This window comes from Seriola dumerili, unplaced genomic scaffold (genome assembly GCF_002260705.1).
Source record: "Seriola dumerili isolate Sdu_G_001 unplaced genomic scaffold, Sdu_1.0 BDQW01000073.1, whole genome shotgun sequence".
Taxonomy (NCBI): Eukaryota; Metazoa; Chordata; class Actinopteri; order Carangiformes; family Carangidae; genus Seriola; species Seriola dumerili.
Window position 1 is genome coordinate 5533698 of NW_019174328.1, and position 24492 is coordinate 5558189.

General features: G+C 39.7%; 4 protein-coding genes across 6 annotated transcripts; 2 read left to right on the forward strand and 2 right to left on the reverse strand.

The window, feature by feature from the left end:
* Positions 1-1185: 1185 nt before the first annotated feature.
* mkks (McKusick-Kaufman syndrome) lies at positions 1186-4040 on the forward strand. Its single transcript, XM_022743878.1, has 4 exons — positions 1186-2331; positions 2698-2879; positions 3241-3351; positions 3450-4040. Exons 1-4 carry the CDS (start codon positions 1347-1349, stop codon positions 3876-3878), a joined length of 1707 nt encoding a protein of 568 aa, XP_022599599.1. The 5' UTR covers positions 1186-1346; the 3' UTR covers positions 3879-4040.
* Positions 4041-4361: 321 nt separating this feature from the next.
* On the reverse strand, positions 4362-6823 carry srd5a2 (steroid 5 alpha-reductase 2). Its single transcript, XM_022743916.1, has 5 exons — positions 6549-6823; positions 5492-5655; positions 5274-5375; positions 5040-5190; positions 4362-4912 (listed from the first exon to the last, which is right to left on the reverse strand). Exons 1-5 carry the CDS (start codon positions 6821-6823, stop codon positions 4846-4848), a joined length of 759 nt encoding a protein of 252 aa, XP_022599637.1. The 3' UTR covers positions 4362-4845.
* Positions 6824-8487: 1664 nt separating this feature from the next.
* Positions 8488-16209, reverse strand: memo1 (mediator of cell motility 1). The gene is made up of 9 exons (XM_022743919.1): positions 15772-16209; positions 14365-14446; positions 14197-14265; positions 13914-14026; positions 13297-13408; positions 12657-12799; positions 12417-12493; positions 11738-11842; positions 8488-11168 (listed from the first exon to the last, which is right to left on the reverse strand). Exons 1-9 carry the CDS (start codon positions 15830-15832, stop codon positions 11037-11039), a joined length of 894 nt encoding a protein of 297 aa, XP_022599640.1. The 5' UTR covers positions 15833-16209; the 3' UTR covers positions 8488-11036.
* Positions 16210-18911: 2702 nt separating this feature from the next.
* On the forward strand, positions 18912-22770 carry spast (spastin). 3 transcript variants are annotated; one of them, XM_022743714.1, is made up of 17 exons: positions 18912-18954; positions 19045-19197; positions 19287-19370; positions 19460-19543; positions 19643-19767; positions 19875-20008; positions 20117-20210; positions 20291-20365; positions 20501-20572; positions 20670-20745; positions 20846-20937; positions 21045-21124; positions 21232-21274; positions 21399-21478; positions 21565-21635; positions 21737-21777; positions 21891-22770. In XM_022743714.1, exons 2-17 carry the CDS (start codon positions 19080-19082, stop codon positions 22014-22016), a joined length of 1395 nt encoding a protein of 464 aa, XP_022599435.1. In that variant the 5' UTR covers positions 18912-18954; positions 19045-19079; the 3' UTR covers positions 22017-22770. The 3 variants fall into 3 exon arrangements, with proteins under 3 accessions (XP_022599435.1, XP_022599434.1, XP_022599437.1); XM_022743713.1 differs by having other exon boundaries at positions 18924-19197; XM_022743716.1 differs by having other exon boundaries at positions 18924-19197; positions 19463-19543.
* The last annotated feature ends 1722 nt before the right edge of the window (positions 22771-24492 follow it).

Below are 24492 nucleotides of genomic sequence, written 5' to 3' on the forward strand. Positions count from 1 at the left end.
CTGAGTTTCACCTGAAACAAGAGTATAGTCATGGATTACACATGGTAGCCTACAAACAACTCTCTCCAATGATCATACATCAAAGGCAACATATAATAATTGGAGACTTAGTTTACCGCCCTGCTAAGAAAATAACACTCTCTGGTTTATCATAGACACTTATGCAGTGTCTGTGGTGCTCCACAGTTAACCTAGTTAATAGCGATCTTACCATTATATTCATATGTTGCATCAATTACTTAGTAGGACACAGTATTCAGTTTCTCATAGGTATTTATTAGGGTTCTTCTAAACGCAATTTACTGTAATGTTAGTCCTTTTGATGGTGAAACAATTATCAGCTAACAATTGTTAGTTAATGTTAACATAATATGCTTTGAGATTACTTCACTCTACTATAGACAAGTTGAGCGGATCGACATGATTTAAATGGTTGTTGCTACGTGATGTTTTAATAGTATCGAAAAGTTTAGCAGTCATCTTAACAGCTGAGCTTGATTTACTGCTAAGAAACACCAGGGTAGCGCTAACGTTAAGACATAAATTGCAAATGCCACATTAATTACACTACAATAGCATTATATACAACTATGTTTGGTATATCGTTGTGTAAGTTCATTAAAATTAAAAAGACTTTTCATACCGCCAAGAGTTTTGAATGTTTGTCAAGCGAGAGGGTTGCAGGAGATGACGTCACATTTCGTTTGTAGTCCTACAACTGCAAAGCCCCCAAGTCTGAGTCGGAGCTTTCAGCGGCAGGCTTCTGTCAAAAAATACTTCAGAAACACTGAGTTGTGAATTTGTCGTCCATCTGGAGCCTGAAGTTATAAAGTTTTTGGTTTTCTGTCTTGACAGCAACAATTTCTACAGACTTGCGAGAGAATGCGACTCTTGATTGAATAGGCCCCCACTAGGACCGAACGCTCTGACCACTACCATGGAAACGAGTTGAATATTGAAAAAGCCTGTATTAATCTCGACATTATACGTTGCTGAATCGTACCTTAAATATTACTTCAGCGAACAATAGCTACTATAAATGAAATAAATATTGATTGGTTTGTTTTAGTATAGTACATATAGGTATTATGCAAATAAAAGTGTGTCATTTTGGTCAGGCAATGGTGTAAGTCTCACTATCAGAGTGTTGGCGAGCAAAGGCGCTTAACATTGAAGCACCAAACGTAGCGTTTTCTATCAAATTTCGCAGAAGATTCCAAAATGACACCATGGTCGCTTATATTTCGTTTCAAGTAAACTCAGTGTTTAACGTTATGCCAAGCGATTTAAAATGCTCCAAAACTGAACCTGCTTTGCCATTGCTTCAGGAAATTACTGCGTAAGTGATGTCTCGACTTGTCAAGAAATCTCCATCTCTTTGTACGGATCTACCACTGGACAACACTGATATTTGTAACAAACTTAATTTGCTGAGGAAGCTTCTGACATCTTGTTTTGGTCCGACAGGTAGACTAAAACAGGTTCATAACAACATTGGAGGGCACGTCGTTACCACTTCGTCCTCCTCAGTTCTCCTTCCAGCCATTTCCTCCTCACAGCCTTTTGTCAATCTGATAAAAACCTCGATTCTCAACCACGTTTCTCGTTTCAGTGACTGTGGTTTATTTGCTGCCATTCTTTGTTTGGCTCTTATTGAGCAAGCAAAGCAATCTGGTAACAGAGGAAATGTGGCTATCAGACTGAACAAGCACTTGCTGGGTCTGTGCGTCAGTTACCTACAAGAAGACGACTGTGGTTGCAAAGTGAAGCTTGACTTCTGCAGCAGCCAGAACCTGGTCACATTAGCTCGCAGTATTATCTCGAGCAAACCAGCATGTGTGTTAACACAGCAGGAGACACTTCACATCAGCAAGTTGGCTGTGCAAGCTTTTTTGCTCACTGTTCCTTGTGACAGCCCAGGTACAGTCACACTGGGCAAGACAGTGACTGTCTCTGTTGAAGGCCATTCTGTGCTAAACTCTACAGTGTTTCCAGGTTTACTGTTGGACATTACAGATGTGCTTTGCCTCAACAAGGCAGAGAACCTGAATTCAAATCCACTGTGTACGGTGTTGTTCAGTGCATCCCTTGCCGGAGATCTTTCTGAACTAGGAGATGGGATAATTGAGGTGCATTCGGGAGCAGAGACAGACTCACAGATCCTGGATCAACTCCTGGAGCTCGGCAAGCAGGTGGTTAAAGATGAGGTGAAGCTCTTTGTATGCCAGAAGGTCATCCACCCAGTCCTACAGCAATACTTGAGGAGTCAAGGCATCATCGTGATAGAGAGACTGGGAATCACTCTCATGGAGCCACTTATTCAGCTGACAGGTAGGCCTCCATGTAGGCATGAACCTGTCAGCAGATTTATCATTGCAGATACACGTTGTACAGACAAAACCTAATTTGTAATAGTGGTCAAGGTCATTACACGAAGTATAATGATCTTGTTGCAGTAATTTATCTGATGTAATATTACAGCAATTAAAATAGTTATTTCACTTTATATATGTGTGATGAACATTAACTTTAGCAAAGGAAACACTGGAATAAGCAAATGTTATATCAATGTAAAAGAATTTTCCAACTTTGAAGCTACTTGAGGGGAATGTGTGCTACATGAGTATAGTCTAACTTGTACTTTAATTACTCTGCTCTGTATCTGAGATCCTGTTTCATATCTATTTTAACAAATAGGTGCTCAACCTGTGGCCACATTACATGCCACACTCCCAGCCAAGGCCTACGGGAAAGTGAGGGATCTCACTATTAGGCAGTTTGGATCCAAGACAATGCTGCATTTACATGCTCCTGGGGATTCCGCAATCTGCACAATGGTCCTCTGCCACAGGAACGAGACAATGCTAAGTGAGCTGAAGGTAAAATAAAGTGTGGAGTATTCAATTCATATCATCATGTGTATCTCCTTCCTACTAAAATCTACTATCTGAACCAAATATTATTCAGTAAAGATGAAATATAATTAATAATATATGGCCCAATAAAGCACAGTCTTTCACTAACTAAACCAGGGGAAAGAAGAGATTACATTCTTCTACAGCATTTTTGATAAAAGTATCCATCAACTTGCCTCAGATATTTTTTAAACATATTTTAAAAAGCCTACAAATGCTTGTCAATACAATAAACTTTATTTGTCCCCACAGGGGAATTATTACACACAGATATCAGCTTGCAATGTCCATTAATGCTTAATGTCCATTTATGTGTCTGTTAAAGGTGGTGTGCCAGAAGACGGAACATGTGTTGAGGCTCACCCTAAGGGAGCCCTCCGCATTACTTGGAGGTGGGTGTACCGAGACCCACTTAGCTGCTTACGTCAGACACAAGGTGAGATCCAATAAAACCAGTCCGAATTTATTGATTTCACATATTTTCACAGCAATCTCATTATAACATGTCTTGATTATGCAATATTTTGAATATAGAGCGTGAATGAAGTAACAGAGACAGCATCGGTATTAGGATGCACACAGACAGAGTACCTTCGGGGCATGGAGGGATTCTGCCGCTCTCTGGAGTCTGTAGCCACAGCGCTGGAGCACAATGGCGAGAGTTCTTTAATCGATCTGATTTATGCTCACCACTGGACCCTCCCTGCAGATGCCATGACAGGATGCGTGGAGGATAGCTTGGGCTTCTGTGGCTGTGGCCTGATGGAAAGTAGCCCAAGTAAGAAGTGGACTTATCTAAACACTAAATACTCAGAGTTCTCACCTGCATCCCTGTGTAGAGACACTACTGTGCAGCCGTGTGTGCTGGACTCCTTCACAGCTAAACTCAATGCGTTGCAAGTGGCTGTAGAAACTGCTAATCTTGCACTAGATGTAAGATATATAATTCAAGATGTGAAGTAGTAGAAATTTTGTCTAGTGATGGATTTGGGTTTAAAGAGGGGAATGAATGCTGTTTTACTTTTCAAAGGCATAATACAGGTTAGACAGTAGCCACTGGGAATGTCTTGTCTCTATCCTTTGGTGTGGTCTTATGCTTAACCTCTATGTTAAGTCACTGACGGTTTTGTCAGTAATGTTACTAATAAATGCAGATTTCTATTCACTGATTACTGTCACCATTTTGTGAATGTGGTAGTCGATACAGGCTGTCCAAAACTGTACATTTCTAATTCACCACTCATCTCATCTACACTGCCAACCAATTACACTTTAACAATTTTAAATTACGTTTAAATTATTTCTGAGAGAGTATGCAAATGTAATGAATCAAAAGACTTCAGCTTCTATGGAACAATTCATCAACCCTTCACCATTACAAGTCAGAATGTTTCTGCTGCAGTGGCCTTTGTTCAGCACCAGGGGGTGCTGCAACAGATGCTGCCACATATTTTGTTGCCAGTACAGCACCAACAAACTACCAGCATTTTTCTGTTGGAATTTTCCGCTCTTTTTTTCCATTACATTTTGCTGAATCCAAAAAATGACCAGTCTGAACTTGCTGACTGGTAAGATAAACTGACAGATAAACAGCTATGTAAATAAAAAGTCTAACCAAAGGCAATCAAATGTTCCACCCTAACACCGTAACTGTTCACAGTGCTCTATGACATGGTGTAGACACTCTGACAGACCACATCTGGTGATTTCTGAACCAACTTACAGTCACTGTACAGAGATGTGTTATTTGTTATATATGTTATTTTGATTATTGCACATCTACTACTTGGATAACTTTATTTCTCCTCACAAAATCTCTTCCTGTGTGCACCAAGTTCACCAAGTGAGAAGTAAAATGAGTGCAGATTCCCTCTGCCGTTGGTTCAATCATTGTCTGCCCTTACAAGATGACCGCCAGGTGCTTTTTCTCTCAGAAGATGAATGGAATTAAAGCCTTTCGTAACTTGGGATAGTCTTTGAATTTCTTTTGATAAAACCTGTAACAGAGGGGGAAATGAAAACTATCACTCAGAAATTGAATATGGTGAAGTTGGATAAGTTTGACAGGGGAGTATTAATGTACTGTGATAGGACTGCTCAGCTTTTTTGGAATGTCTTAGGCACCTGTGATGGTAATAGGCTCTTGGTCCAATGAAACTCAGGCTAAAGACAGCAAATGAGAGGGCTGGAAGAGACCAGGTGGCCACAGCAAAGCCAAACCACTCCACGATCTCTCCTAAGTAGTTGGCACCAGACACATATTCAAACAGACCTCCTGCAGGAGAGGAAGAAGACCACAGGTCACTATGAGTACAGAACCAATGGAAGTTAACTAATGTGTCATCTCTGGTTTCTTACCTGTAGGAATCTTGTAACTTACTTCTCCTGGTTTCCTCAGGTTACGAAGAATATAGTCACTGTGTATATTGATGGCCATTCCAACGTAAAACAGCACTAAACCTAGAAGAAATACTGACTTGTACATGGCTGGCTTAATGTATAAAGCACACAAATGGACTGAAACAGTTCCTCTGGCCTTTGTGTTTAAAAAAAAAAAGAATAGATACTGCTCCTACCAGTTTTACAGCGATAGTCAGCTGACCATTCATCATCAAAGTGAGCACAGTGCAACAGGTAGTGTCCCTGCAGGAAACCATTCAGAGTGCAGAAGAAACCTGCTGCCACCATCACACCCAGTGGGAAAGGCCTTCCTCTGGTCAGTAGGGAATAGACAAATGTCCTATGATTGGAAAGGAAATAGTAGGTACAGTAGGTGGTAAGAGGACAGAATAATTGTACTTTTCCTCCTATGCTCTATAGCATTGGCAAAGAACATATTTTACAACCAGGTGGAGGTATTCTGAAAAAATCGTTTTGCATTTAAGTGCAGGCAAAAAGGTTCCATTAAGCCCCACTCGTCATGGGTGGTTACGAATGCATTCCTCACAGCGCTTTAGCCTTCAGATTATAACAACAGGAGATCTCATTTTTAAAGCTCCTTTTTTCAGTGGCCACCTGAAAGTGTTTGGCTCTTGCTTTCACTTAAAAAGTGGCTGAATAGGCTACATCTAGTACCTGTAGGTACACTGGCAGAATAATGATAAAAGATGGTAATAACACATTTTGTTGTTTTCTGTCAAGAAACACAAAATGATGGACTGCAACTGTCCATTAAAAATAGGAGTTATAACTAAGAAAATGTATAGTTTGTTTCATGTTACACTGGTGGATCAATAAACAAATATATGAATACAAACAGTAGAAAAACAATACAATACCCTGTGCTCAAACAGGCTGAGTAAATTTTAGACAAATATAACAAAATAACTCAATCTAAAATATGTATGATATTATTGTGTAGGCATAAGACAATATAAAGCTAAATACATCAATAAATGAGAAAAACTATGAACCTCATCAAATCAGTGCATTAAGATGAAACAGCAAATGAATTTGTAAGTCAAATGTGAAAAACCTGACATTTTAATCCTTCTTTTGTATTTTGATTGAATGGGGGGTGTGCATAACTCCAAAGACACTGATCACTCTCATGTATCTTAAAGTACATTATCACACTTCCCTTCACATACACATCAAACCACCCCAACCCAAGGCTCATGTCTCTGCGTTTACCTTTGAAAGTAGTGCGTGCAAAAGGTCCCAAGCAGCAGGTGCTTCCCTGTAATGGAGGGTTTGTGCGAGGTAAGCATTAAAAGTAGGGGCGCCAGGAGAGCTGGTATCTCCTGGAGGAACCAGGCTAGTCTGGCTGGGACTGTCCTAGCTGGAGGAGAGAGTACCATATGGCGCCCATAGGAGGTTTGTGTCTTCCTGTGATGGACCAAGTGCCCGAGTCCCATCAGGATGATCCCAGAGCTGAGACAGTTGACCAAGTCCTCATAGCAGTGCATCTTGCAGGTCCTCGCCTCAGGGCCAGCGAGTGTTGCAGTAATTTCTTCTGCTCATAAACTAATCTTTAAGCGTCTGTATAAAGTTAAATGGCTCTAAAAAGCCTCTCTGACTCCTCCCAAAGCAAAGAGAGAGGAGTGTCAGCCTGCTGAAACATGAGACTGCTCTCTTTGTCACAGCCTTGGTACTAATACTGAGAGAGGTGAGGTTATGATTATCTTCTCCACCTTGTAATGCAAGCCCTGATGCAAATACTGAATTTCCCAAAGCTACAATCGGAGCCATAGTCCGTTGCTACATACCTGCTCTGCCTGTCAATCTTGTTTACAGACACACAGCAGCATCTGCACCAATATCAAACTGTGTGGCTTTACTTATCAACAGATTTGCATGTGCATGTGCATGTACTAAATAATCCATAGATAATTGTTTGGTATAGTGCTCAAACAAGTTTTTTAATTTCTTTGTGGTTTGAAATGTACAACCCAGTGTAATTGGGAGTACAATAGTGAAATTAATGTGATTCAGTCAAATTCGGCCACAGCAAAGGCAAAACTATTAGCTTTACTCATCAAGACAGTAACCTGTTCTTCCTGATCTGAGCACTGCCTTTCCTGGATGACTCACTGAAAACATTACACAGCAACTGAATATAGTTTGAACAATGAATGTGCAGGCATTTGTAACAATCTGGTAATTACTACAGGGAGATTCTGTATCTTGTGAGCTGTGGTTATGCACTATATGAAAACAAACTGAACTACTTTATTTATTTATTTTTTTCCTTTTTGAGTTTTTCTTGTCAACCTCAGCTTATACAGCCTCCTGCCTCCAACTGATGCTGGTCTGTCTGAAGACAGAAAGTCATTTTGAAGGCAGTGGCATTTGGGTGGGCTTATTGTGTATATTGTATCCTTACGTATGGATGTCCCAGCGTCCAAATTCATTATTAGTTTCATTCATTATTATTATTTAAGTGTCAGTTGCAATACACAGAAGTCAGTTATCCTGATTGTTATTTGATGTCAGTGGTCAGATTTTATTTTTTTAAGAGATGAAATAAACTGTTTGGAGAGGTGTTGATTCAGCTTGTTTGTGATATTTACCCTCACTGATATACTAGATGGGGTAGACAAAATTACAAACTCCTCTCCGTATAACACGGATCAACAGCACCGTAAACATCCTCCAAAATGACCATACAGTTGAGTCAACACTTCTCTAAAACAGTTGCAACAAAAACTGAACATTATAATCTTCATGAAGGGAGGACTTATTGCAGGACTGTTGTATTAGCCTGCATTAATATTAGCTAGGTGTACCTAATAATAAATAATAAAAACCAATATTCCTCCAGCCACGCAGCTCCCTCTGCTGGTGATGTTTCTAAATGTCTCCACTGTAAATTGACACTGGATAAAAATAGTAAATATTTATCCTAACCAGGATGTCTACATTAGCAGTACACAATATGCAGCACTGCGCTGTTTACAACCAAACTAACGCCCATGTCCCAACTGCTGCAGTGCTAAAAAATGTATTTGGTTATTAATCTTTTGCACCCTTGGAGGAGTAAACAACATATTGATTGAAGACAGTGATTAAAAACCAAGTCAATATTTTGTGTGATTGTAAATACTTGAAGAACAAGACACCAGAGCACACATGCTTTCAGTACATTTTACTTGTTTTGTAACATGAATCCTCGGCCTTATCTGAAGAGCCTTTTGGGATGCTTTGTCAGTGGAACCTGAGATCAAAACAACTCCATTTAGGGAGTAGTTAAGTAGTATATTTTAGGTTTGTGACGTGTAAGTTCCCATTCTCTAAGCAAGAAAAAAAAGATAATACAAAAACCATTTCTAAAAGACAAACAAAGATCCATAAACACAAAATGAACAGTGTTGAGGTTCAGCCTTTGTCTCTCTCTCTCTCTACAGGAATGAGGTGAGGTGGAGAAAACTGAACACCACTCCCTGCTGGAGAAAGGAGATAACAGTTGGTGCCATTTCAGACCAACAGATGAGGGACAGGTCACACACTCCTGGAGTGCTGGGTGAGCTGGAGACATTGTTGGGTACTCGGCAAGGGAGAGGGTACATGTGGAAAAACAAAGAACTGAAAGTACACATTCTAAAATAAGACTAAAAGTGAGAATACGTTTTAAATGTATATGTGCAACAGTGATAAAAGGCACAATAGCACAGTGTGTCATGCTTTACTAGTTTCCTTTAAATTAACGTCAGAGGTCAAGTGAGTTTGGGGATTCATCTTTCAGTCTGTGCTCACTTGATGCAACCAGATATTAACAGTTGCTTAATGCTTATGGTGCCGAGAGAGGGGGACCGATGTTAAAGGACTGCATCATTTCAATGGGAATACTTGTATTCAGCAGCAAAAGTCAGTCAGTGATAAGTGATGTTCAAATCTCAAATGACAGGACAGCAGACATCGTGTGCTGCCTATATCATACTGTCACCGAAAGCCTATACTGCCACTATGAATCATCAGGTTTTTGCATTTAGGTTTTGTACATCATCATCACACATGGAAATATTACAGGAGTATTTCAGGCAGCGTACTACACAGCAAATAACTTGGAAAAAGACAGTAAAATTTTCTTTTCTTTTGTTAATAACTGCAATTTTTTTGCTTGACATTTCATAATGGAAATATTCATGTTTCTTAACATATTCACATCCGTTTAATCCAAAATAGAGCAGGGAGCAACATCTGTCACTTTTCTGGGTAGATAATCAAACCTTAAATCATTATGACTTTGTGCTGATCTTAAAACATGGGCCATCTCTAGCTCACCTCATCTAATTAATCATCCTACTGCCGACCATAATTTTGAAGTGAATTGTCATTCACCGAGAAGTAACAAAACAGGGGAACAAACCTGTAAATAAGGATGAAGGCTTAAATCTTCCCAATAACATTTGGCATTCTTAAATCAAAACATATCAACAAAAAGAGCTGTAAATTACTCCCAAGTGAATAGATTTAGTAACAGTTCCTACCATTTAAGCAGACCATCTAGGCCTTTACCACCCAAAAAAAAAACAAAAAAAAACCAAAGCTTGCTCTCACAGAACTGAATGTGTAACAAAAGACATTTTCTACCAGTCTAGCATCAGTCTTCTATACTGACAATTCAATAACTACAGGGATTCATGGTGGTGGTGTAAACAAAGACTAAAGTGTTAGTCATTTACACAGTATCCAGCTTTGATTACATTTCTGTGGCACCCATAACTGCAGTCTAGCCCCAGCAAAACATATCTATAATGCTACAAGCACATAACTGGAATCTGGGAGCAGTGTTGCATACACTAATTTAACAGGCAAACCATGTTACTGGCTTTAGAGCTTAACTGACAACACTGCTTCTGTTCAAATCTACACACTACTTGAGTAAATACTATCAAGTATAATAACACTACTAAAGGGAGAAATAAAAGGAACAGAATATGAATAAAAGATAATATTTAATAAACTAATATAAGAGTAATAATGTTTTTGGTTTTGTACAGGGGGTTAGTGAACGTTGTTGGGTGTAGCCCTTTGTTAGCAACTACAATATATGTTAGCGACGGTAGTATGACACTGTTCTCAAAATTTTAATTGCATGTAGCTTAAAGCAATCAATCAAAACACTCATTTCATTTTCATCTGGCAACATTTCAGTATTCTCCATCAAGATCTGCAGTTTTATTTTTCTTTCCTTTTCTGAGGCAAATTACATGAGCACAGATTGCCAAGAGTCCAAACGTAAAGATTGCATTACAACTCAAATCCATCGTTTGTCAGGAAAAACAAAAAGGGACTAAGAGGACAGCTACAGTCCTTGCAAAAACCCCAATAAGATTTCCCCTTCCCGACGCATACGCTGAGCCAAATGAATGCGCACTCGTCCTATCTCCTCAAACCATTTGCTCCAACATACTCTCAAAACTGCACTTCAAGCAAAATGTATCAACCAAAAGCTCTGAGACACACTTCAAACCGAGAGGAGGGTGGAGAAAGGCGGAGGAGAGTTGAGGGAGAGACAGAGAAAGAAGACTGTATTGGCTTCGAGTGTCTAGGTCCTTCCTGCAAATAGTGGGCGTAACTTGGGGTTGGGTGAGAGGGATGGTGTCTGGGTCAGGTTATGGCGATAGATAGTAAGGACATGGCGGCGGCGCTGCTGTGGCCCCTGCCTCAATGTCAACCTCAATGAACGATGAGTGCCCCAGCAGCGTAACTCACAGAGCTGTCCTGCCAGTTCCTGCACTCACTTGACTGGGCGTAGTTCAGGAAAGTGAAGTTCATTTCTAAACCAGACTTCCTCAGCTCGGCCACAGCCTGCAAAATAAAAACATCCACTTGGTCATTGATTCATACCTTGCGCCACGCCAAGCGTAATTACACACACAGATAAGGACAGCGTCCCATTGTCATGACACGGGTTACAGGTTATCTTAAATAAAATAACAGTTTCCTTTTCATACTTAAAATACTAGGACTAACTAACTATACATTGCAATACAAGATCAATTCTAATTCTTTATTTTTTGCTTTGGACATGCAGCTTTAGCCTCAGTCTTTTAGCAGAATGTAGTGAATGTTACAGATGGAAGAATAATCTTGCAACAGCTGTCATTTCTGCCAGCCAAATGACAGAAATGAGAGAAGTAAACAAGAAGCTGCTTTTTTTGACCACCGTCTGAAATCAAGGACCCGTTGTATCGAAAATTACAAATAATTCTGGGTCTTCAATATGCCACCGTTGTCATTACAAGCTTTTGCACTGTATGAGAACGGAAAGCTTGATGCTGAAGCCTAGCCACTTAGTTACTACGTTCAGTCAACTGAACCACCATCAACCATGTTAAATACTTATAAACATGAGTCTCTTCTTCTGTGGTACGTACATTTAGCAGCACTCCAATTGGGTGACGCCCACAGATGGTGTTGCGGTACTTCTTCAAGTAGTTGGTGAAAGACATGGGATCCAGCTGCTCTATAATACCCATCCCCTTCACAAGCAGAGAAAAAAAGTGGAACAAACATTTATATATTTTAGATAAAGACATGACCATCCTAAAAGTTATTATTTTATAGGTAGGTTATTTTCATAGAGAAATTACATTAAAACTAATTATTTTTCAAATTTTGAATCTGCTGTTCTATGCCATTATACATAAAGGAGGACAACTACTTCCCATGTTTCAAACTGTTTTGTTGTTATATTGCATGTCTCAATGAATTTATGTTTACTTTACATTCAAGTACTTTGTAATATAATAGCAGTACTTCCTGGAAGCTGTGTGTTCAAGAAAACAAGCCTTATCACAAGAATTATAATAATCACATTTTCTCTGTGCCTCTCTGTATTTTAAACTTCCTGAAAAATGATATATTTATAGCAGCTACATTGAAGTACACAGTCACATTAAGGGCACATGAAGTATTTAAAATGCCAATGCTATTGTTCATACAAGTATTATGAGTGTCATGGTAACATTAATGTCATATTAATATGTCCTGCACTGCATTATCATAACAGTTGTGCATGTGGCTGATGACAGTCACACATATCTCTGTGGTTACCATTTTATCAAGATGCTCAATAGACCTGTAGATCTCCCCTTGAGATTCATCGTAGTATGTGTAACGGAACCGCTGACCTTCAAAAGAGAAATGGACATCAGAGCAAAGCTGGACACAGGTATATCACATTTATGACATTTGGGGCAGAATTATCCTGAGATCACAAACTATTCTTTTATTGACAGGATAATCTCAGAGAGTGGGTGTTATTTTCATTGATTTTTATTCATCAGTACTTACCCCAGTGGCAGAAGTCAGATGAGATGATGAAAAGGTTGGAGGGGTCTGCCAGATACTTGCTGAGCAGCTTCCCATATTCCTGTTCCTTAGATTCGCTCAGGGCTCCCACAAGCACAGGGACGATGCTAAACTCGTCTTTGTGGCTGCAACATCAGATTATTGAATTAAAAACTTTAGTACAACTGCACCTCTCTGTCAAAATTGTGTCCAAGGGGCACAGGTGGAAATAAAATCAGCATTAATACAATAAGAGCATCCATCAGTGAAAAGTAATGGGAAAACTCACTAGTGAGTTGCACCTTTATACCCTTCATACATCTACATTAATAATGTTTTTCAACGGGTTTTAGTGAAAGTCGTATGGACAATATGTCTTGAGCTAATGAACTTCACCTCATATTACCTCATCCCTGCTTTTCTGAACCAAGAAATTGCCTCTGACTCCTTCCAACCTAACAGAAGGCTATATCAATTATGCATATCATACTTTCTATGAGTCCCTGCACCAGTGTGAGTTTACAGAATGTATAGAAAGATCTTTTGCACTGTTTTCTTGTTTGGTCAATGATAATTGAGAAAAAGCTTCATTCTGTGAAACCAGTTTATAGTAAGTGTATAGTTTCACTCCTATGTGCATTACCTCTCCATGGCTTTAGCAGTGTAAGGCAAGTGCATTTCAATACTGTGCTCATCTTCATCTGTCTGCAGAGTCATCCGCTCAAACAACCCAGTTTTCCAGAGGTCAGCATAAACTGTAAAACACAGGTGAGTTTCACTTTAATTTTTGCATGTTATCATGGCCATGTCTTCTGATAAAGACCCTTTTGGAGATCATTTAAATTGGGAATCCTGACAAGTGCCTAGCTGAGTGAAACCTCATCATTGAGAAAGCCTTTTATCCTAAGAGTCAGGGAACTGTCTGGTCCCTCGAGGATCATTAAAAGTGTATCACCTCCCAAGACTGCTTGAGGTCAGCATGTTAGAGCTCTATTCAGGCTAGACTAGAACAATCAAGATAAAGAAAGGGCCTAACAAACCTCTATGGTTGTATTTTTACACCTTTTTTAAGTACAGGGTTCTAAAATGACTGAAAAACACTAAAACCTAAACCAAACTGTGGTTATGTCACTCCCTCACATCACAATTGAAATACCCTCCTAAATAACTGACCGGTTATAATGTGTTTACATGTGGGACTGAGCAACAAACACAGAAAAAAGTAGAAATCAAATTGCAAGGAGTGAAAACAGTAAATACCCTTCTGGTCGATTCTCAGGTCATAGAGAGGTGTTCTATAGATGTCTGCAGGTGACAGGGCACAGCGGGAGAGGGGCACATGGTGTGAAGGTCCCAGGATGAACACCCTACGACTGAAGGGCAACAGGACTTTATCTCACTCCTTTCAGAAACACCGCTGGTACTATATTCTACTATCTAAACTAACATCTGTTCATTCTGTGGAAGTTAATGTAAGATAAGAAACAGTCATACAAAGCACTTTCTTGAGTAAGGAAAAGAGATACAAAACAGAATGACTTACGTAATAGAAGGATCAACCTGCTTGTAGGCATGTGCTGCACAAGCACCACAGTAGGTATAACCAGCATGTCTGCAAACATAAACATGTCAAAGTGGAATGAGATGGCATCACAGATGCCATTTGACATGCTCATTTTATCTTTCCTTCCAATTGTCAACATGTGCTTACGGCGCTATGATGGCTCTAGCAGGTCTGATCGTGGACTGTGCTTGGGACAGCCAGCCCTCTAGTTGTGCATTCAGCTGGGATCCTGAATAGGTAGAATTTAAAAAGAAAACAAACAAAAAAAACAATTTAAAAAATAATTTTATTTCTGATCATTAAAGGTTATTAAAGATGAGCCAGCAACTCATACTGCTCTCTCTATGCCTCCCCACAAGACTAAGAATGACATAGTGGGTCAGCACTAACCAATAACACTAAAAACATAATTGTCTGATCAATACAAATAGGATTTGATAGATACAGGACAGCCACAAGCATAGAACACTAAGATCAAGGTAATTTTGGTATCATTATGTCACTGTAATAATTCCAATGGAGTGAGATTATAAACATGCTACTGTGGTTGTAATGGAACACACTGCCCGGTTTTACTGTACAAACCACCAGTGTTACTCTCTACCAGTGTCCACAGCTGCTGACATTATGTCAACATCAATCAAAGGTAGCTAAATGATTCTATAATTAAATCTGAAGGAAAAACAAACAACTGATATAATTAGTGTTGTAAAAAAAAAAAAAATGAACAAGGACATCGAGGGGGGGAGGTTACGTTAGCTCAACCTTTAGATGAGTTTATGGACATATTATTGTTTATATAAAGCTTTCTGTAGTGTTTTAACTACTGTATGTGGTCTGTTGAAAACGATTTTTACTAACAATGCCGTGAGGTAAGCTTATAAATGACAGCCAGACAGCCTTGCAGGGTTTAAAAGAAAGAAACTAGCGGCTAGCCAGTGAAATGGGGGAAGGGGTGCAACACGAACCAATTTTCTGCCCTGCCCTACTCAGTCCTTTGTTTCATGGCAGGTAGTATTTCTACACTAAGGAGAGTCAGGGTCAGGGACCACCAAGAAGACCATAACAATAATGGCAGCTTCAGTTAAAACAGTTCCTGTCAAGCTGTTACGGAAATGTATAATCTGGTCAGATAGCAGGTAGGCCAGGAAGTTCTGCATTATTAGCCAAGTTAGCTATTGTTGAGATGATTGCTTGTCAAAAATGCTGAGCAGCAGATGTCAGTTTGTTTAGAAACATTTCAATCGACTACCCGAGGAGGAAAAGCTGAATAAGCTCAAACCAACCCTGCACCAAATGGGATAACAGACGAGGCAGTCAATACAAGCTATATTTTAGCTAGCCGACTTTTCATCAACTGGATTACCGTTACAACCCTAACATTTATCACTGTCCCCTATGGCAAGACATGAATTCGACCGTTTTTCATCTCAAGATAATGAAGGTTATACAAAATAAAAACAACAAAAACAATTCAATACACTGCCATGAGAAAAAACACCAGCCAGCTAGCATACAGCGTGCTAACGCCGACGGTGCTCTGTTGACAGTTACCCGAAGCAGAGTACCAGCTCCCGGCGTGACTTGCTTCTCTGCACACAGCTCGGTTCGACATCTTGGTTCCCAAGCCGCCTATCTTGGTCTGCTTAACCCTTGTCAGGCGAAAAATAAAATTGCAAGAGCCGGCGTTCGCTAACCCAGAGAAGAAACAACGCCTGCCAGCTCACTTGCTTGTAAAGACAAAGGGCAGTCCGACTGGAGAGACAGCTGGGAAAGCAGGCTAACAAGATCAGTGCTCCGTCAGCTGGCTTCTGTGTTGTTACCGGTTATGAAGTTAGCCAGAGAGAGCAGCTAACGGTGAGTTTGTTAGACAGTTAGACACTGGCAAAGGTATCATGCAAATTTGAAAAGGCACAAACTACAAATATTGTAATGTGCTAACACTGAACAGCCAGGAGAGCAAAACCAAGAGCAGTAGCTGTCACAGCCAGATCTGAGGATTACTGGGTTGTCTATCGAGCCAGGTATGGGGCGTCTCTGATACGGTAATCACAGTCACGTCAGAGCGTTTTGATTGGTTGTTGGATTAGCAAACACAAATTGATTCGTTTAAAAATCCAGGAGGCGTGGCCGTTACTAAGATGGTAGTTTGGTCATGAAATTGCTCTGCCCGCCAGGTGAGCGGGTACAGTCTGCCAATGGAAGCAGGACTGTCCGTGTGCTGTCAACCAAATGTCATTTGTGTGCTCCTCTCACAAGAGAAAAGTGGTGTTTGCCATTACATTAAAATGATGACAGAAGCGATTTAGTACTGAGTAGCAACTAAGCCCTTGTTTTCTCCATTTAGAAAGACCATTAATCATCTTTTAACACCGTTGAAAATGAAAATCTCTCCTCACAGTTTATTCTCTGTAATCTATGAACATATTAACTGTGATGATTGTAAATTGATCTTTTTGCAATACACAAAAAACTTAGAAACTAGGATGGGAAAAGTGAGATAGGAAAACATAACAGTCAAAGGCCCACTATATGTCAAATCTCTATGGAGATGGTCAATATATTATCACCAATAATTTTAGTAGATGGGTGTTCTATTATTTAATGCAAATCTGTTCCAGAAAATTATAACTTTTCAAGGGTTATTCCAGTCTTCTTTATTGTGGACAAGGCTGAGTCACACAACTCCACAACTTCCCACTTCCCACTGCAAAACATCATAGACCAAAAGTCTTAAAACACACTAATAAGGCTATCTTATGTGGCAGTTTTTTGTTTTTTTTTTACATGGGAGAAGACCACAGTTTGCCTTTTGTGTCTATATAAATGTTTTATGCTTTTCACTCATCATTTTGGAGCACTGTCTTAGTCCCTTATGTTTTTCTTTGCTGTACAAAGAATAGTGTTGGGAGAAGGAAGTTGTCAAGTGCCATAGACAATGAACTGTTTAAATAGGGGAGGACCTCTGATCCCCAAAAAAGATTTTTCTGCATTGTGTAAAAGTGAATATTTGTTACTGTCTGTTTCTTAGAAAACCATGTCTCCTGGTGTTCATTTGTGCAAAATAAATTACACTCACACTGTTGAAAAACAAATCCAGTCAGAGCTGTATCTCAAAATGTTTGTGATTATTGTCGGAGAACTGTGTTAGACGGGAACATGTATTTTTAACAGGCAGTGTCATTGTGTATATAAAAGTATAATCAAATCTGAAAAACCATGTGAATAGCCCACCACAATCTGCAAACTTGTGCAATACCATATAAATGATGTCTTTACAGTATGCACTGATTTTTTTTAATGATTGACTAGTTTGGATGACTGCTTCATTTAACATTTAGCCTCCTGTTTTGCTCCGAAATATCCTGTTTTTTCCCATAACTCTTAGTTTTGTTTAAAAATGTGGTTCTTTTTTTAAATTGTTAGTAAACTGAGGCCTGGCAAAGTCTGATGAGAGATGAGCATGAAATGAAAAGATGAGCCTTTTTGATTTTAGCAACAACATGGCTGTACCTCTGTCCCACAAACCTTCCTAGGTTGTGTTTTTTTTTTTTTACTTTTCAGTATTGCGGTATTTCCTGTTTTATTTCTTTTTCACTTAACTCTCCTGTTGTTTCACATCCCCATTTCCAGCCCTTGTGTGTCTTCCAGTCACATCTCCTCCAAGGTTAGTACTTGTGGTTTACTTACTTCTTTAGTTTCTTTTGACTTAACCTTTGTCCAGCCCTTCTGGACTAATTTGCCTGCACCTCTGTCTGCCTGTGCACCTGAACATGAAAGATGTCTGTATTCTAACACAGATTTTTGGCAACAGAGGATGCAGTGTAAGTGCTGAGAGTCATATACATTTTTTTTAAATCCATGTGGTGCTACTCCACAGAAAAAGACTAAGACCTGCTGAGGTCATATGATTTCCTGCAGGTTTCCGGTACGGCTCAGGCAGTGACAGCAGTGTCTGTTGTGGCTGCCTGCCATGTTGTCTGCAACCAGGCACTCTTCAGGGAGAGAGGTTAGGGAGCGTTACCAAGAAACACTCTTTTCAGAGATATGGTTTAATCAAAGAAATTTCATGGGTTGTACATGTTCAGAAAGTTGTTGACAAATGTACGAAATTACTAAAGCAGATGGAACTGCTTTGAAGGCCATATACAGTGGCTTAATTGGATCAATATTAGATTATGGTTGTGTGGTGTGAGATCAGCAGCAAGTATCATTGGAAATGAGGACACAGCTATCACTGAATTACTGGGTTAATTTACAAGACCATATAGTCATGATCACCCAACACAAAGCGATGCAGTGGACTGAAAGGAGGAGGAGGGGAAAGGATGGTAATTTTATAGAGGTCAAAGAAAAGTGGGAGAAATGAAGTGTGCAGGAAGGCCCAGGAGAGATGAGACCATTATATCAAGACTACGATTTGGACACACTGGACTAAACAGTACACTATTCAAATATAAAACAGTAAACATAATACAGGCGTTTGTGACTGTGGGCAAGAAGAAGCGGTAGGGCATGTTATACTACACTATCAGGAATATGAGGCAGAACGAAAGCGGCTGAGCCCCCCCCCCCCCTTATATTGTAAATATTAGACGTTGTGATTCACACTCCACACCAGTTGGTGGCGGTAATGCAACTGTTCATTGTTTGCTCACCGCCATTCAACCTCAAACAAGAAGACTGTCATCGAGCGTACGGTGAACACACGGAATTGCGGAAGTTGGCGTTGGAAATGTTTGTGTAGTGATGAGGAGCCATTATTATTGTTACATATGTGACAAAAAGACTGACTAGGTACATTTCACCGTATCCTTTTTTTTACAGGTGGCTTACTCTGAGAATAAGGAGACAGTATCGCGATGTCGGTCAAAATGAACGCAAGTAAAGGCAAAGACAGCGGCGAAGTTATCAGAAACTACCATAAGCAGGCGTTTGAATATATATCGAAAGCATTAAGGATCGACGAAGATGATACAGGTTTGTTTGCTGCGTTTCTGAGCGATTAGCCGATGTGTTGTGGTGTGTGACAGCTCTTCATAAACACCCCGTCCCCTCTGTGATGACAGGTGAGAAGGAGGAGGCTGTGCAGTGGTACAAGAGAGGTATTTCTGAGCTTGAAAAGGGTATTGCAGTAGAGATCACGCCACAAGGTAACAAAAAAACAACAACAAAAAAACACCCAGATGTATATGATGTGCACTGTTGACATGCCTTAGCCCAATTCTCCATGTTTTGTTAGTAGGAGATCGAGAGCGAGCAAAGAGACTTCAAGACAAAATGGTCAACAATCTCACTATGGCAAAAGACAGGCTCGCCCTTTTAGGTAAGGGCCATCTTGGTTGTCTTACATCTTAAAGTCTAAACCAAATTAGTGTTGTTCATGTCATACAAACTGGGGATCAATACTGTCCTTGTTTCACAGAGGCAACACTTGCATCTAAAAGGAGGAATAATCCACAACCAAAACCTGTACCTAAAAGCCAGCCTGCAGTACCTGGTAACATCAGGCCCTCCTCTGCTGTCAGACCTAGAGCCACTGATCCAAAGGTGTGTGTGTGTGTTTTTACATCTTCTTATCCAGTTGTATGTTCTTTCAAGATGTCTGCTTCTGATGAAGTGTATAATGCTTTGGGGATATTTTTGTTCCTGCGAAGGTGACCCCACGAATGTCAAAGGTTCAAAATGGAAAACCTGCAGCGGCGAAACAGCCACCAAAGAGGGATTTGAAAAACTTCAAGAATGTGGACAGCAAACTGGCCAACTTGATTCTGAATGAAATTGTTGACAGGTATTTAAAAGCAATACTGTAACTCTTGTAAATTCTGCCGTCATTGACAATGTGAAAAAAAAGAAAGAAACGTGCTGCAGTTAAAGAAGTTTGCTCTGTTCATTGCAGTGGAGCATCTGTATCCTTTGGAGACATTGCTGGACAGGATCTGGCCAAGCAAGCATTACAAGAGATTGTGATCCTACCTGCCCTAAGACCAGAGGTGATCACTTATAAAAATTTTGTCCCTGCTATTTCAGATTTTCCTGTTATACTGTTATTCACATGCCATTTGCCTTTTAGCTCTTTACTGGCCTGAGAGCTCCGGCACGTGGTTTGCTTTTATTTGGCCCACCTGGAAATGGGAAAACCATGCTGGTAAGTTGAGCATTCTTTCCAACACAACAAACCAGTTCACTCAGACCAAACTGTGCTTTATCATTTGCCTATAGCTCTTGATAGTCTTGTCTCAGTGATATCGACTGAATCACAGCCTTTTCTTCCTCTTACAAGGCCAGAGCAGTTGCCGCTGAGTCAAATGCAACATTCTTCAACATCAGCGCTGCCAGTTTGACCTCTAAATATGTAAGAAAACACTTTCTCTTTAGGTCTTGACACTACACTAAATTTAGTGTTGTGTGTGTGTGTGTTTTTTTAACCTTTCCTGTGATCTCCATCACAGGTGGGAGAAGGTGAAAAGCTTGTACGAGCACTTTTTGCAGTTGCCAGAGAATTACAGCCCTCTGTCATCTTTATCGGTTTGTATGACTCTATTATAGAGTAGATGTGCCTCAAACAGTAATTTACCCCCGGATTCCAGCTCATAAAGAGACCTCTCAATTTTTATTTGACACTCAGATGAAGTGGACAGCTTGCTTTGTGAAAGGAGGGAGGGAGAAAATGATGCCTCTCGTCGACTAAAAACTGAGTTCCTCATTGAGTTTGATGGGGTAAGTGCAGCCTCTGAAATCTGATAATGAACCATCTTTGAGGTGTGTAAGTTACTTATTTCATAGAGCACTGGTGGTGTTTTCACAACAGTACCTCTTGGTTTTAGGTGCAGTCAGGGGGAGATGAAAGGGTCCTCGTAATGGGCGCAACCAACAGGCCTCAGGAGCTCGATGAAGCAGTACTGAGGTATATTATACCATCCTACATGCATAGTAGTAACAATACAGTCATTGTTTTTTGTTTTGTTTTTTTATACAAGGTTACCACCATTTTCCTCTTGTTTCTATCTACAGGCGCTTTGCAAAGAGAGTTTATGTGGGATTGCCAGATGAGCAGGTATTTACTGTAGAGGATTTATGACAGTTAATACACTACAGTCTTTTGTTAGCTTTGAAATGTGATCTTTTCCTATTTTTATCCCATTTCATTAAGTTATATTATGTAACTCTTGTTCCTCCAGACAAGATTCACACTGCTGAAAAATCTTTTGGGAAAGCATGGGAATCCACTGAGCAAAAATGAGCTGTCCAGTCTTGCAAAGTGAGTTCATATTTACACACCACACAGCCTTTACAAAGTCATTTTAATGTGACTTTGCATTAATTCCTGGATATGCAACTTGACAGACTGACTGCAGGATACTCAGGAAGTGATTTGACCTCATTAGCCAAAGATGCTGCACTCGGGCCGATTAGAGGTACGATCTATTTGTCACATTATTGTATTGATCATGTACTCATACTTTGGCCTCCATGATGGGCTCGATCGGATTGATTTTTATTGTGAAATCTCTCACAGAGTTGGGACCAGATCAAGTCCGGTATATGGCTGCTAATGAGGTGAGATAATGCCAATAAATTACTCGCAATATTGCAGATACATCTCCTTTATACTCATTTACCATTATGTAATTGTGTTATCCATATAATTATGCTCTTGTGTTCATTCACAGATGCGTAACATAAAGATGAAAGACTTTGAGGATTCCCTGAAGCGCATCAAGCCCAGTGTTAACCCAGCTACTCTCAACATGTATACTAAATGGAACAAAGATTTTGGTGACACAACAGCTTTTTGAACTTTATTGTTCATCGTCACTATTTAAAAAACAAGCGAACAAAAAAACACTGAAAATAAATCAATAAGTGGATTCCTGTCTTTTATATGGGAAAGGATTAGGGTCGCACGAAAAGAAAATTTTCACATGTCCCAATTTGGGACCAATAAATTACATTTTTCTAACCCTTTGTCAGTTGGTAAAGCCTTATGGATATAATGTATAAATATTATGACATTTGAAAGCATTATGGGTAAATTTCCTCTTTTCTGGAAAGGCTTTGCTAATACGTTTCTTTACTGTATTATTGAACTCCTAAAACACTGTCTTTCTACTTGAAATTACATTATTTATTCTCAAGAATGTCCTGCAAATTTCCAAATCATCTTTCCCTTGCCTCAAGAGGGCAGCAAGTTTCTGTAAATCCTGACATAACCTCACCGGTTTAGATTATTTCACACATCCATTCATTACCTGATGTAATGACTTGTTGATGGTATTGATCACCAAGTGCTCTCTGTACTTGTACACATGCAAGAGTGACAATAATTGGGAGAATATTTGCCATATGGTGCTTTTGTATTATAAAGGTTTTTCCATTTGCACTCCTTGTTTGTAGATACAAAAACTTGTATTTGAAAGTTGGAATTAATTATTGTTACCTCATTTTTTTTTTCAGAAATAATTATGACATTTAGTTAAAAGTATTTCATTGAGCAGAAGTAATGATCTCCCACTTTCCCCATGCATCAATAAATAAACTCATTAAAGTGTACACTTAATGGCTGCCTTTATTGCTATTCCCATAAAATAATATTGGTAAGGGTTGTCGATTTGAGGTATCCCAGAAAAGAAAGAAGAAAAGCTCTATGAGTATATTCTCATTTGCTTTTGATAAAGACAAACACATACAAGATAAACATTTTTTTATAGAGAAAAAGAAAATTCCAAAACACATATTTCCTAATTTACATCTGGGACAGACCTGGGAAGACTTGGGTGTTTCTCTGATTCGTTCACTCTTGTAGGCAGATGGTGCTGCAGTGCGGTTTTTGCATTTCATGTGCACTTCCTGTGGCTTCAAGTTGAAGATATTTAGCCTGCAACCACAGATGTGTGGAATGCAGTAAATTGCTATTAATGAAAATAAAGGCTGTGTTCTGCTGTGTTGACTGTCAAGTTGAATGATCAATTAAATTAAGTTTGAAGTTTTAAGCATGTCATGGTAGTTAGGGTTGGGGTTAGTCAGAGCCTCGAGGAAAAAAGTCACAGCGTTGATAAGTTTAAGACATTATGCAGCACTATGGTCAAGGTCGGAGACTCAGCTTGGACAGGGGTCACCAGCTGTCGGAGCATGGGTAATTCAATCTTAGTGAATGCTTCTGGTCAGCCATACATCTTTATTTCAGTGCACTAAAAAATTTCACTGAAATTCCACCTCTTTTCCAAAGGCCCTTCCTATGGTCAGCTGGTGGTGTTGCCTGTGGTTTATGTGGCCCAGCAGCTGCATCATCTGTTCCTACAGATGTTTACAGACTCTGCAGATGCAAACATTTTCTGCAATTAAAGTTTTTCAAGCTTGTCCTCCAAGCTTGAAGTTATCACGAGAATAAATAAAGAAAAAAGTCTCTATCCCGGAGCTGCAACCACACCTAGGACTACTCTCTTTCCCTCAGGGGAGAGATGTTGGCTGGAGTGTGTTTTTTAACTTGTCACGACTGAAGAGTCTCTTTCATGACGCCAGACAGGAATGGAGAGTGTTAGGGGTTAGGGTTTAGTCATCACCTTTTTTTTCTCTGTTTGCTCCTGACTGAACGCATCCTGCACAGTCAACAAATGGTCTTTATGACAGGCCATCTATTTAGTCATGTTATTTTCCCACCTTTCACCTTACATGTCTGAGTATAAAATATGTGCCTACAGGTGGTAAAGTGAACTAATCACCTCATATCAGCATTCTTACAAGCAATTTCTTTTAATACAACCTGTAATTACAGTCAAAATTACTTATCGTATGTACACAATGTGCATTAAATTTTATAACTGACAGAAGAGAAGACAGTATTATTGAAGTGGTTCAAACCTTGTATTTGATTGACAGCTTCCCTTTTTGGTTGCGTGTCAGAGTCCTGCACCTCCACAGTGGCTCATTGATGCTCTGACCACTACATCCACTCAAGGGAAAACAGAATAGGTGATCATTTGATACCTCCAGTGAAATAGCCCACCCTGTAGAGAGTAAAATAATAGTCAACACAGTGAGGACCTCTCACTGACTGAGCAAACAGTCTGTGAGTGTTTCTTCAAGTGGCCCATTATGAAAACAGTATGTGGATGAGAGGGTTTTGTTATACTGAGCGCACGTGTCTCACTTTAAGGCTGCAGGGATTATTCTTTGAGTTTGTGGAGGTATTAATTGTAAACTGGATATAATTTGTCAGTTGTTCTACCTTACAGTGTTACATTAGATGGTAAAAGACCAAAAGACACTGCACTG

Excerpts from the sequence above, each read along its gene's own strand:
- srd5a2 (XM_022743916.1), bottom strand. The coding sequence starts at position 6,823 with ATGCACTGCTATGAGGACTTGGTCAACTGTCTCAGCTCTGGGATCATC. Across the intron at positions 5,656-6,548 it reads TGCACGCACTACTTTCAAAG|GACATTTGTCTATTCCCTAC; the intron begins GTAAACGCAGAG and ends TTCCAATCATAG. Across the intron at positions 5,191-5,273 it reads AAGTTACAAGATTCCTACAG|GAGGTCTGTTTGAATATGTG; the intron begins GTAAGAAACCAG and ends CCTCTCCTGCAG.
- mkks (XM_022743878.1), top strand. The coding sequence starts at position 1,347 with ATGTCTCGACTTGTCAAGAAATCTCCATCTCTTTGTACGGATCTACCA. Across the intron at positions 2,880-3,240 it reads CAATGCTAAGTGAGCTGAAG|GTGGTGTGCCAGAAGACGGA; the intron begins GTAAAATAAAGT and ends TGTCTGTTAAAG. Across the intron at positions 3,352-3,449 it reads CTGCTTACGTCAGACACAAG|AGCGTGAATGAAGTAACAGA; the intron begins GTGAGATCCAAT and ends TTTTGAATATAG.
- spast (XM_022743714.1), top strand. The coding sequence starts at position 19,080 with ATGTCGGTCAAAATGAACGCAAGTAAAGGCAAAGACAGCGGCGAAGTT. Across the intron at positions 20,366-20,500 it reads GAAATGGGAAAACCATGCTG|GCCAGAGCAGTTGCCGCTGA; the intron begins GTAAGTTGAGCA and ends TCCTCTTACAAG. Across the intron at positions 20,746-20,845 it reads GCCCTCTGTCATCTTTATCG|ATGAAGTGGACAGCTTGCTT; the intron begins GTTTGTATGACT and ends TTTGACACTCAG.
- memo1 (XM_022743919.1), bottom strand. The coding sequence starts at position 15,832 with ATGTCGAACCGAGCTGTGTGCAGAGAAGCAAGTCACGCCGGGAGCTGG. Across the intron at positions 13,409-13,913 it reads CCTGAGAATCGACCAGAAGG|TTTATGCTGACCTCTGGAAA; the intron begins GTATTTACTGTT and ends TGTGTTTTACAG. Across the intron at positions 11,843-12,416 it reads TTGAGCATCTTGATAAAATG|GGGATGGGTATTATAGAGCA; the intron begins GTAACCACAGAG and ends CTGCTTGTGAAG.